The sequence below is a fragment of the Cheilinus undulatus genome, linkage group 22, assembly GCF_018320785.1.
Source record: "Cheilinus undulatus linkage group 22, ASM1832078v1, whole genome shotgun sequence".
Classification (NCBI taxonomy): Eukaryota; Metazoa; Chordata; class Actinopteri; order Labriformes; family Labridae; genus Cheilinus; species Cheilinus undulatus.
In genome coordinates, this window is record NC_054886.1 from 24248268 (window position 1) to 24261055 (window position 12788).

Sequence of the window (12788 nt, forward strand, 5' to 3'; positions counted from 1 at the left end):
ATACGCCCCCTCGCTCTTGTTATGAAGCTGTACATCACAGGAGTGTCTTTTATTATAAAGTTTTGCTCTAGTATTCTGTCTAACCTTTCCATTTATTAAAAACAAGGTTGCAAAAGATTAAAAAATGATAAAGAATCATTATATAACATCATATGCAACATATTTTACCTCATTTAAATCTCATAAGGTGAATAAACTACAAAAATGAACTATCTGCCACATTAATAGGCCCCTGTGTAAAGTATGAAGGGTTGATATAGAGCAACAGAAATATCTGTTGAAGTCCTATATGGAATCGAAATAGTATCCTGGCACATTTTGTGATATCGGAAAATATTGTATCGTTGTCCAAAATATCGATATTGTATCGTATTGGGACAAAACTGGTGATTTACACCTCTATCTATTATGAATGAGAGCAGTAAGAAGTCACTTTTTGCTTGTTAAAGCTTTAAACCATGATGCATAATGTTAAATGCTGCAGAGCTAGTCACTACTTTTTGCAGTGCATGGGGGATAGAATGAGTGCACTATATAGTGTGTAACAATGCTCACTCAGAATATGGATCCCACTACAAAATGGCATTCACTTTTTAAATTGATATCGATATTTCAGCGCAAAAAAACTACATATTTTGTCTTTATCACAAGCAAATTAATAAAAACAGTTTTGTTAAAGAAATTGTTAACTGTATTGATAGCTAGGAGTGTGTTAATTGCTTTTAGGTGTTTCAGTGTTATGAACTGTTTCTCGGACAAAACAAGCAATTTTTAAAAGCCACTGCTGGCACTGACATTTTTTCTTTTTATTTGGACATGCAATCTTTGAAAAAAAGAAACGTTATGTACACTAACCTTTTCATAGAATAATGTTACAGACCACACTTAGAGAAAAACCGTTACTAACGGTTATGCTAGCTAGCAACTGGCTGATAGCTAACACGAACGTTAGCAATGCGTTCTTCTGGTTCTGGGCTAAACAATGGCGTTTAAAAAGCATTTTGAAAGTCAATTTAAGAGCTCTCTCTGAGGTCTTACATAGTGGGGGAACAATATTTGCCGTTTGCAATGAAAAAGGGCGAAACAACTAACATTTTTATAAAATAGTCTCATACCGTAGCTTGAAAAAAATCCACGCTAACGATAATGCAGGTTAGGGTTATCTGCCTTTCTTTTGATTTTTATTGGGACAACGCAAAAAAGTAAAGACTACTTAGTAAATAATCTTTAGGCATATTGAAACAAAATGTTTTCAAAAATATATACAGCAAACCTAGAAAAAACAAATAAACAGCTTCAACTTTTGAGAAACGTTTGGGTTTTTTTCTTTCATTTCGCACAGCAACGGCCTGATAATTGGTTAGTGGAGTAATAGTATCCTCACTACAGTTGATATTGATAGACTGGATTATGGAGGAATTAAAACATTTTGCCTAGAACCTGTCTATATGAAGATTTAAAGACTAGTATAAACTGGTTTTGAGAATTTATAACCGTATACTCAATTCAATTGCAAAGAACAACGAGTGTTAATTTGTTTTACTTTACTCCGGAAAACCTCAACATCCCCCAAATTACAAAATAAAAAACACCATTTGTAACGCAGCCAGACTTTTTACGCCTTTACAAGAAAAAGCATCTCGAATTAGGCTCATGTTGCACGACGAAACTCTTGAAATTGTTTTTAGGAAGATGTATTTGTTGGTCAGTGGGCAAAATGTACAACCACAAGACTTCCAGTGTGCTGCTGACAGAAAGCCACCATGACATGGCCAGCATGGAAATAAAATCATCCGGTCATTTTCAGCAGTTAGCCGTGCAAATATTAACGTTACATCTGCATTTCATAGTGAAAATAACCGCTAAAAATGAACATTAAATGGAGACCGTGTCAGTGCACATAGTGCAGCTCTACTTGGCCGCAGCTGAGGGCCTGAGTCTTCAAAAACCGTCCAATAATCCTCAAAATATATCAGACATGCGAGCACATCAGCAAACGGTGAATTCACACAGTCCGGGCTAGCTTTCGAGCTAGCAAGAAGACAAGCTAGCACCTGTTCACCAGCGACAAAAAAATGAAAATTGAAGCGGTGAGTTCAGTGAAAATGACAGCGATAGGGGGATGGATGGATGGCCTCGGATGGTGAAACACACAAGCTAACGTTGACCGCGGTAACCGTTAATTAAAAGACAAAAACACCGAACATCGCAGCTTACCTTCCTGATGCCTCAAATCCAGCTCTAGCACAACAATTCATCCTTTCTCCTGGATGGAAACGACGATTTTTGTTTCCTAAACGACTGGATTAGACATCTTCCTCATCATCATGATGGTGTTTTCTCTTTCCAGTCCCATTCCTGTGTCAGTGACGTTCACTTCCTGTTTCTCATCCCAGCAGCAGCAGCAGAGGACCCTCCACCCTCAGACCCTCAGATAGACTACAGACAGACATGGAGAGAAAATGATCAATTATTCATTCAGTCACTGCAATCACGCGGCCTGAATATAATAAAACAGATTCACTGAGAAGAAAGAGAAAAACATTAACACTGAAAGATACCAGAGGAAACATCTGTTAACAAATACAGACAGACTGATGCTGCTTGACTTAAAGCTCCTGTAAAGATTTCTTAAGTGGCTGATAAACAGAATGAAATTAACACAGATCTATCTTCATTATCTACAAAATCAAAAGAGACCATCAACAACTGCTTTGTTTCTATTTAGTTTTTAATGTCTAGAAAAGCTGTTGCAGGGGGTACATATTTAACGAGAAGCACCATTAAGATACTGTCGTTTTAAAGACTTTCCAATGCAAAGATTCCCATTGAGTAAGGCAGTTCAAAGACAGGCGTGTAAGGTTTTTAAGTTATCTGCTTACAAGTAGACGGAACAAAAGCATAAAGAGATAAAAGATTCTGTTGTGTCCATAGGGGGCGCCAAAACTCAAACCAATCAAGAGTTCCATACAGGAGCTTTAACTAAACCAATAAATGAACTTCAACTTATACTTAAGTAAGTTTTATTGAGTTAAACACTCGTGTTCTTTTTCTACCTCTGTTGACTACACAGTCATACACAGAGAGAGAATGATATTACATCACATCCCTAAACAGCTGTGGTAAACAGCAAAAACTGGAGTATTGATAGCTCAGGGTTAACATTTCTAAGTAAATGTTTGAAACATTTCTCCTAAAGAGAATTTTTAACTCCATTCTGAGAGAAATGACCTTTAGTGTTGGAGTCGTTTGACAGTGTTGATCCACAAGTGTTGGTTCATCTCTGTAGAGAGTCAACTGCAGTTTTAAATCTGGGGGGATTCGTGGGTGGAGGTCCCATCATGCCCTTGGGCCGAGTGTTAAGCTGTGTTTCGATGTTGCCTGTTGGACAGGGATCCTTGTTTGGGTTCTTTTGGTCATGTTTCCAGTGGATTGTTGTTGTTATTGGTGTGAGATGCATTTGCACCATGATTGAAGTTATCCACTGAGTTAGAATTCTTTAGATGCTCCTAAATGGCACATGGACTATAACAGTGTGTATTGCCATGTTTAGAGGATGACTCTGAGGTAAAATATTACATTTCACACTATATGAGTTTAATTAACACTATTGTGCTGTGCATTCTACTTTATTATAGAGGTGTGACTCTGAACAACCTGGTTGGAGATTTATTCTCTTGTTGTTCTTTCCAAAAAGGAAAGATCATATTCTAAATGTACTTTCACTTGAGTACAAATGTTCTGTACTTTTTCTGCCTCGGCATGCAGATAAATTCTAAAATTACAATGAAATATTGTCTTCTCTAGAAGGTTCTCTAGAACTGTGGTTCCCAACCTTTTCTCCTTTGACCCCCCCTTCACATATCTAAGAAGAGCTGTGGCCCTCAACAACCCACACAAAAAAATGACTTATTACTGTCAAAAATACACATTCATTTGAATTGTTTTAATCATTTAAAGCCAAACAAAATAGCCCATGTCACAAGTGTTATTACCAAAAGACTTATGTATGAACCATTCATGTGTTTTATCATGATGATTTAGATAGTTTGAATGACCCTAATTTTAACATCCTCAGAGCAGGTTCTCACAGCCCCCGAAATCTCTGCGCCCCCCCCAAAGGGGGTCCCAGACCCCAGGTTGGGAACCAAGGAGGACCATGAAGCTTTTGACTGACTGTAATGAACTTCCTAATTTTAACACAAAGTGTTGCTGCTATGTTAGTTCTGTAAACAAACATTTTGACAAGACAATTTTGTTGAATAGTAAAAACACTGATAACCAAAGAAACAACAAATATCAATTCTTAAAACACAAAAGCAAATTTGGAACTACATTTCTACAAAAGTATATTGCATTTATAATCTTCAAGCACCAACACACCTTCATGCAGTTTGCACTCATTTTGTGTCTGAATGTTGAGGTCAGACATCAGCGTCTCCCCGCTCACTGAAAGCTTCATGCATAAAGTAGCTAAATGTTTGGTTACTTAATGATTGATAACTATGATGTCCTTTAACATTATTCTATTCCCACCTCACATCTTTTTGCTAAATTACTCATCTGATTACAGGGACATGCATGTTGGATTCTCCAATTTTCTGGGGGAGGACCCCTCTTATTCCTTGTGCCTCTCCATGTTGGATGAACTGGATGGGAGCTTTGAATCCCTCCTAGCTGGCTATTTTTCCCCATAGCCTAACTAATACACATGTCTGTGGAAAGCCCTGTCAGAAAAAAAATATTTTACCATGCAAAAGACAGAAAGTGAACAATTTATTTGCACTGGAAAATGATGACAATCATAAGAGTTGAGGTCGAGATTTTTTAATGTACTCTAACACTACAGAAAACTTACAGGAGCATTTGTACAAATGCATTCAGAACAAAGGATCTCTGTATATCACTCCTAACAACTTAAACAGGAATGTTTACCAGCGTTTTCCTTTTGAACCTCATGTTGTTACAGCCCCACAGCACCATCTACTGACCAGGTTGAGTAACAGCATTTAAAGGCATTCTGATTTGTTTTTTTCTTGTTTGGACTGTGCCAGAAAGATTGAGAAAAATGATTTCAGCCTTAGCTAAAACAATCAACTCCAAACACTACTTTTATGTAACAAGCTGAAAATACAATTGTTTCTAAATCACTCATCGATTAAACAACTTCATGTGCTCATGGAGCAGCACTGTAGAAACATAAACAACAGATAAAGAGAAAGCATCTTAGTATCTCTTTGTGAAATACATTCTGTGTAGTATGTTGTCTTCAGTGTTTCAAGTTTGTACTTTGCTCTCCTCATTCCTTCATGTCTCCTCCAGTCTCTGATAAAAATTTGTGTCTCTCTGGTGCTGCTGGACTGGCATGTTCCTCCTTGTTCTGTTCACCTTCTCCTGGTCGATCTCTACCAGAACCATGCCAGGTTCCCCCCCCCCACAGTCAGCCAGTACCTCCCCCCAGGGGTCCACTGCCAACGCATGTCCATATGAGGAGCGCTTCTCGTGATGCTGGCCAACTTGTGCCGCCGCTAAGACGAAACACTGTGTCTCAATGGCACGTGCACGCAGTAACACCTGTAGATTAACACATCAAAAAGATTCTTTTTACTTAAGTTTGTGTTTGCACAGGATAAAATGCAGTTTGTAGTAATAGTATCCCACCTCCCAGTGAGCTGTTCCTGTAGCCACAGTGAAGGCTGATGGGTAAGTTAGAATCTCAGCCCCATGTCTTTGCAGAGCCACAGACAACTCAGGAAATCTCAGATCATAACAGATGCCAAGGCCAACCTGTAACAACAAAATCAAAATGATCAAATCAATGACAAAGAGCATGCAGACACATTCATTTAAACTTAATCTCAAACTACATCCAAATGTTGATCTAAATAACGCGTGAAGTGAACTTATTATGCATATAAAGTTGTTCTAGAATGACAAGGTTCCATCTTAACATCGAAAAACCTTTACGTTGTAAAAATAGGAACAGAATATGAGATATAGCATGCAAAAACCTCTGATACTATCTTTTCAGATGTGTAAGCTGCCCATGCCATAGGCACTAATGCAACCCCAAACCATCACAGATGCAGGCTTTTGAACTAAGAGCTGATAACAAGTTGGAAGGTCCCACTCCTCTCTAGTCTGCAGGACACAGAGTCTGTGATTTCCAAAAAGAATTTCAAATTTTGATTCATCTGACCACAGAACAGTTTTCCATTTTGCCTTAGTCCATTTTAAATGAGTTCTGGACCAGAGAAGATGGTAGCATTTCTGGATCATTAAGATGCTATCACGGAAATTCAGTCATAAAACTACAGTCTTAATTTTCTGTCAGTAGCGTCTCAAAATACACAAAAAAGAGCATAACTGCTGTATTTGTGAAGATTTTAAGATGATTAAAAAAACACCTTGCCAATAGGAGTTTGGACTGGAGATACAAGTGAAGGTCCTGGGATGGTGAAGGCACTTTCTTTCAGAGACACACCTTTCTCTGGCAGCTCCACATCAAACAAATGGGACTTTCTGTAGACTGAAACAATGTCACCTGTGGACAAAATATCACCATTAGTTTGTTTAACATGGAATATCAGCTTAAAACGTGGACTGTGGGACCTGGACATTGTGTTCTATTTGAATAATATGACACTAAAGGGAAAATGTTTATGTACCGAGAAAAAAATCCAAAATAATCAACCAATCATATCACTGCACAAGCTCTTTAAAAGGTTTTGATATTTTATGTTGAGGTAAGGTAGAATGTAAACAAAGACAGTTTATTGGCAGACCTTTATTATTAATAATAATGTGACTGTTGTAAATTCTACGATCAGATTCCCAGTCATGTCCTCGCTCATGAAATCCTCCCAGGGACAGCCAAACTTCCAACTTCCTGGGAGAAGGAGAGAAATATAAATCAAGGGACAGATACAAAAATATTTCCAAGGCACTAAATATCCCTTGAGTTCAATTAAATCACTCATGAAGAAACAGAGGAATATGGCACATGTATAAATCTGCCTAGATTAGGCCGTCCTCACAAACTGAGTGACCGTGCAAGAAGGACACTAGTGAGAGGGACCACCAAGACACCTATGACTAATCTGAAGGAGTTAAAAGCTTCAGCAGCTGAGATAGAAGAGACTCTGCATACAACAACTGTTGCCCGAGTTCTTCACCAGTCAAAGCTTATGGGAGAATGGTAAAGAGAGTGACACTGTTGAAAACTCAGATTAAATCTGGACTAGAGTTCACCAAAAAGCATGTGAGGACCTCCATGGTCAAGTGGAAGAAAGTTCTTTGGTCTGATGAGACCAAAATGGTTCTTTTTGGCCATCAGACCAGATGTTATGTATGGCCAACAAATGCACCATCCCCATTGTGAAGCACAATGGTGGCAGCATTATACTGCAGGAATGCTTCTCAGCAGCTGGCCCTGGAAGGCTTGTAAAGGAAGAGGGTAAAAAGAATGTGGAAAAATACAAGAAAATCCAGGAGGACAATCTTATTCAGTCTGCAAGAGAACTACGGCCTGGAAGAAGATTTATTTTCTAGTGAGACAATGACCCAAAGCATACAGCAAATGATACACAGAAATGGTTTAATGACAAGTGAAACATTCTGGAGTGGCCAAGTCAAAGCCCAGACCTTAATCCAATATAGAATTTATGTCTGGACTTGAAAAGGGCTGATCCCCGTGCAATCTGACAGAGCTTGGGCAATTTTGCAAAGAAGAACAAGATGCACGTCAAGATGTGCAAGCCTGGTTGAGACCTATCCACACAAACTTATGTGATTGCAGCTAAATGGGCAACTATTAAATACTGACTTAAAGGGAGTGAATATTTATGCAGCCACTTATTTCAAATTTACTATTTTTGTTAAATTGGTGTAGGTTTTTTTTTTTATTCATTTAGGTCAAAAAGCCAGATTATATTAACAATGATTGATTTATAAAATCAATAAAAGGGCAAAGTATCCAAAGGGGTGAAAACTTTTTATAGGCACTATATTTTAGATATTTCAAACTTTAGAAGAAGACTTAGGCAATAAAATGTTGAAAATGATAAAGTAAAAATGGGTAAAAAGTTAAAAAGACAAAAGAAATGCCAATACCAACTCTTTAAGTTCACTAAAGGTAGTGAGTAAAGTCCAAATCTTTAATGTTAGTAGTGCATTAACTCCCTCCTGAATCTGAAACTTAGTTCAAACTTGAAGCATAGCTGGTGCAACACAGCACAGGGTTAAACTGAAAACCAGGATAAATAACTTACACTCCAAAAAAGTTTAAAAAAAACCCCACTCAGAATCAATCTAACCTGGTAAGCAATGAAAGACAAAAAGTTTTACCTATGTCAGCATTTATAGAGACAATTTACCTACCTGGCCAGCTGAGCGTATTGTGAAATCGTGTCTCCTGTCAGGCTCTCAGACAGAGTCAGTGTCTCCTCTCGACTGGATCCTATATAATCAAAGCCCTCAGGCAGGAACACCATACTGGCCCCTCCAGCCTTGGCCTCCTCCACCAGCTGTTTGCAGGAGGCGAAGTTGGCCTGTTTGTCTGGTGTGGCTGTTACCTGACAAACTGCAGCCACAGGGTGAGGTGAAGTCGACATCCTGCACAGAGAGGACAGTGTTGATAGGTACAGAGAGAAGAGGAGCTGCATGCCATGTAAATATATCAGGTCAACCATGGTTTATCATTAACTGTGCAGGTTATTCTGATCTTTATCTCATTTATTATACTAAACTGCTTTCCATACTGAAATTGCATTTAAATCTATCTTATATAATATTTACAAATGTAGTACAAAATGTATTCATCTTCATATGTCACAAATATAATAAACACACCTGTTCTGCAGCTTGATCCCTTGTCTCAGATACTTTGCAGATGTTCCCACAATGCACCTGACTGTGAACATTGGTCCGAATGACCTGGAGACTGCGTCACCACCCCTGTTTAGTCCATATTAGTAGCACATCGAATTTAGCTCTGTGATCTCAGTACAGTAGACAGGCTCAGCCGTATGTCCTTCTTCTGTGGTCTTCATCAGAGGAAGAACAGCAGCATCATGGCACACCATCACCACCTACTGGAGAGGATCTGTGCACGTCTGACAGAGATCTGTGACACTTCACATTTGATAAAATATAAAGGTATATAATAGCAAAGAACTATAAAAGCTTAAAATGTGTTTATGCTAAGACTGATGAACAAAGTCTAAATTCAACAAATGTCAACTTCATTAATGATTTATTGCACATATGGAATGTGCTGTTTTTATTAATTAACTTCTGATATTAATATGATTGGCAAGAGGTTTTCCTGTTTTGAATTTGTAAAAGAAAAAAAAGGGAAAAATATGTATATTTTACAATTACATACAGGAGAAATACGAAGTAAAAGTTATTTTAACACACAAAAAATGGTTTTAATGTGTGTTTTAGCAACAAAAAAAATTATATGACAAAACATTTATTTCATAAAAGAAAAAAAAAACTCAGTTTCCGTACAGGCGCTCACATGAGCCACCTCTCTACATGCTCCCCGGGGTCCTTCTCAGCAACACCCTTCCAAGATGGCAGCCAACAGTAGCAGCACGGGTAGCAAATCCAGCAACAGCGCCGGTGGAAAACAGTCCGGCCCGTCAGCCGAGCAGGTACATTCACCTCCACCACAGGCTGCTTTTATCCGGTATATTCTCCGCTGGTGATGCTCGCTCGTGTCCGTTTAAGTTAAACCCGTTATTTTAACGCCAGGCTAGCAAAAGCTAACGTTAGCTTCCCCATCGCCATCATCCTGCTATCGTTGTGCTTTCTCATCACAATACGCTGCAACGGCGTGGATCCGTACATGTACAGAGAAGAAATGTAAATGTTGTTCCTGATTCCAGTGACTGCTAAGCTGTTAAATGGGATTCTAGCGCTTTAAACGAGCACACGCCTCTGACAGGACGGTGTGCTGCTGTGGTGAATGGGTCTTGCCCAACTAGAGAAAGTGGAAGAAGCTATTTTTAACACTGAAGACCACCCAACCCGACTTAAATTACATGAATGTGAAACAATTAGGGGGCTTTTCCTGAATAAAACAACAACTACTCGCATCCTTTACCTTTGAAGAATATATGCATTAAAAGAGCTACTTTTACAAGTAGAAAAAATATTGGGAAAATATAGCTTAAATATGTAGCTAACTATTATTTTTGTAGTACGCCCTTTTTTAATAGATCTGATGAATATAAAAATATCGGTCATAGATTTGTTTTTTACAGCTGTGTAACATACCAAGATGGCTGTTGAGTAATTAACGCCATAGGTTGAACATTTTTTCAGCACTTCACAATACTGCATGTTTGAAAAACAAACATCCCCATATCATTCAATAAGAAATTGTTTTTGACAGCACTGACGGTTGCACAAAAAATATATAGAAACATAGAAAAAAGGTAACACTGATAAGTATTACCACTTCAGCTACTGGTGCCCGACAAGAGAAGGTAACAGCAGACAGTACCCTTTGCTGATTAAAAACATGAAAATTGCACTAAATATGTGTTTTTGTGGAATTGCTTGAACTGTCTAGATTTGTTTCAATTTTTTTTTAATTGAACTGGGACGTAATGTTACATGCATATAAAAACCTCTGCAACATTTTGAGAATGCTTCCAATGTATTAGTGACATTTAGACATTGCTCTCTGTGTTCTCTTGTGGTTGGAAATATGACTAAAGATCTTTTTTTTAAAGGAGGATAGTTTCTGTTTGCTGTCTAGCCTAAACTGTGCTGAATAAATGCCACTGAACTATTTCATTTGTATCGTTGCTGATTGTTTGACTCTATCGTATGACAGGTGGTGGCAACATTTCAGAAAATGCGTCAGGAGCAGCGCAGTATGGCGTCTAAAGCTGCAGAGCTGGAGATGGACATCAATGAGCACAGGTTGGTAAAACATCATCACATCTTTGAGGAAATATTGATTCAATGTGTTGTTATACTTGGGATATTCGTGTTATACTTAACAAAGACCGATATTACACAGATATTTCTACCATGCTTATGGTCTACTTTAACACTGATATGTTGTTCTTAGTAAAAAGATCATAAAATATGTTCTGAGAGTTTTTAGCATCACTTTTCCTTGTCTTGTTTTTATTCAGCTTAGTAATTGACACCCTGAAGGACGTGGACCCTTCAAGGAAATGCTTTCGCCTGGTGGGAGGAGTGTTGGTGGAAAGGACGGTAAAAGAAGTTCTCCCAGCTTTGGAAAATAACAAAGAACAGGTGATTAACAAAAAACAAAATCAGGTGCAAATATGTTTAAATAGCATTTATACACTGTTTTAAATGACCAGACACTGTTAGACTATTGTCTAAAAATGCATTTAAATGCGTGACAGATACTCTATAGTTGAATACTGTGCTGTATTAGATACATATATATGCTAAAAACAATGAGTCCTTCCTTTTCCCCCACAGATTACAAAAATAGTGGAGTCCATCAACTCACAGATGCAGTCAAAAGGTCGGGAGCTCACGGAGTACAGGGAACGCTACAACATTCGATTGGTGGGAGAGGGGGAAGCAGACGCACAAGGCCAGACGGCGGCGTCTTCACGGGACAACGAGGGAGGCGGGTCAAAAAGCGGAGCTGGTGTTTTAGTGTCATAGTTTGTAGTTCTAGTCGGGCCTTTTGATTTCTGCAGAACTGAAAATGTAGTTGGAGCCATGAAATGTTGAGTTTAATTCAGATCTTTTTTGCAGTCACTTTTTTGGTATTAAACACAAAACCAGACAGTTATACCCTGCTTATGTATGTGAAGATTAGTGCATGTACAATGTAAGGTTGTTTGTCTTACATTTGCCTTTCACTGAGCTGTTTTTTATTTTTGAACTGCATTCATTGCGAGAATAGAAGCATACATTAAACAGTTAAACCAAATACTTTTTCAGGTCTTTACTTTAGACAAGATGGAGGTCATTCAGATTCCCCTCTGTAGTGTAGAGTTAAGATGCTACTTTAAGTTTTAAGGTAAATAAATAACATTTCTGATGGCTAAAATACAAAAGATTACAAAATAAAACATAGGTCACACTGCTTCTTTAGCAAACCCATTTTTCATTTCGTAAGCTTAAGATTTTTTGACAAAGAACTTAAAAAGAAAAATTAAGAAAACCTACCGCTGATTTCACTGGGCCCACATTAAACTTTGCAAAAAGTCACCTTGCTGAGACAATTCGGGTCCTAGATGGCACTTTGACAACATGTAATGATTCTGAATTAGAGATTATAGCAGAATGGCATCACTGTGGATCAAAAAGAATATATTACCTCCAAAACTGTCTTTACAAGTTAGCTGTTTACACTCAATCCTGACATAAGATCAGTTTGCATTCAGCTGTTACCATAAAAGGAAGTCAGGGCAACTTATTCAAATAAACTTTTTTTGAATACACTATAAAGCTTATATTCTTTCTGATCTGTACAACATGCTGACACTTATTGTGATTTATTTGTACAAAGTCAATACTGTGGAAATGCTGTCTAGGACCTGACGTGTGCTGTCCACGGTTTATGTAGTTGTAAGGACAAATGTTTTTGTTAATGTTCATGGATTAAAATTGTCACAAATATGCTGCATTTGTAGTGTCATAAATCTGCTTCTGTGATGTTTGGCAAGATGTAACAATGTGACTCTATGACTGAAAATAATGTGGACAAACCACTTTCAGATTAACAGTGGGCAATAGTGAAAGCTTAATTTGTCTGTTCTCTCATTAACTGGAAGTTT

The 12788-nt window shown here is 38.0% G+C and overlaps 3 protein-coding genes across 6 annotated transcripts in view; 1 reads left to right on the forward strand and 2 right to left on the reverse strand.

Annotated features, from left to right (window-relative positions):
• clcn3 (chloride channel 3) overlaps positions 1–2380 on the reverse strand; it is a 59180-nt gene extending 56800 nt beyond the window's left edge. For 2 of the 4 annotated variants that reach the window (XM_041779546.1, XM_041779544.1), the window contains exon 1: positions 2218–2377. The gene's annotated coding sequence lies outside the window, so the exon portion shown is untranslated. Of the gene's footprint in view, positions 1–2217 lie in introns of all 4 variants that reach the window. The other 2 variants (XM_041779541.1, XM_041779545.1) reach the window with 2 other exon arrangements.
• Positions 2381–4823: 2443 nt separating this feature from the next.
• nit1 (nitrilase 1) lies at positions 4824–9032 on the reverse strand. The gene is made up of 6 exons (XM_041779835.1): positions 8851–9032; positions 8380–8613; positions 6786–6889; positions 6408–6544; positions 5662–5787; positions 4824–5574 (listed from the first exon to the last, which is right to left on the reverse strand). Exons 1-6 carry the CDS (start codon positions 8919–8921, stop codon positions 5308–5310), a joined length of 939 nt encoding a protein of 312 aa, XP_041635769.1. The 5' UTR covers positions 8922–9032; the 3' UTR covers positions 4824–5307.
• Positions 9033–9530: 498 nt separating this feature from the next.
• pfdn2 (prefoldin subunit 2) lies at positions 9531–12630 on the forward strand. Its single transcript, XM_041778842.1, has 4 exons — positions 9531–9659; positions 10850–10938; positions 11157–11280; positions 11476–12630. The coding sequence occupies exons 1-4, from the start codon at positions 9579–9581 to the stop codon at positions 11665–11667; spliced, it is 486 nt and encodes a 161-aa protein (XP_041634776.1). The 5' UTR covers positions 9531–9578; the 3' UTR covers positions 11668–12630.
• Positions 12631–12788: the final 158 nt, after the last annotated feature.

Coding starts and splice junctions, on each gene's coding strand:
- nit1 (XM_041779835.1), bottom strand. CDS start 8,921: ATGTTCACAGTCAGGTGCATTGTGGGAACATCTGCAAAGTATCTGAGA. Junction 8,614..8,850: donor GGGATCAAGCTGCAGAACAG/GTGTGTTTATTA, acceptor CTCTCTGTGCAG/GATGTCGACTTCACCTCACC. Junction 6,545..6,785: donor CATTATTATTAATAATAAAG/GTCTGCCAATAA, acceptor TTTTGTCCACAG/GTGACATTGTTTCAGTCTAC.
- pfdn2 (XM_041778842.1), top strand. CDS start 9,579: ATGGCAGCCAACAGTAGCAGCACGGGTAGCAAATCCAGCAACAGCGCC. Junction 10,939..11,156: donor ATGGACATCAATGAGCACAG/GTTGGTAAAACA, acceptor GTTTTTATTCAG/CTTAGTAATTGACACCCTGA. Junction 11,281..11,475: donor TGGAAAATAACAAAGAACAG/GTGATTAACAAA, acceptor TTTCCCCCACAG/ATTACAAAAATAGTGGAGTC.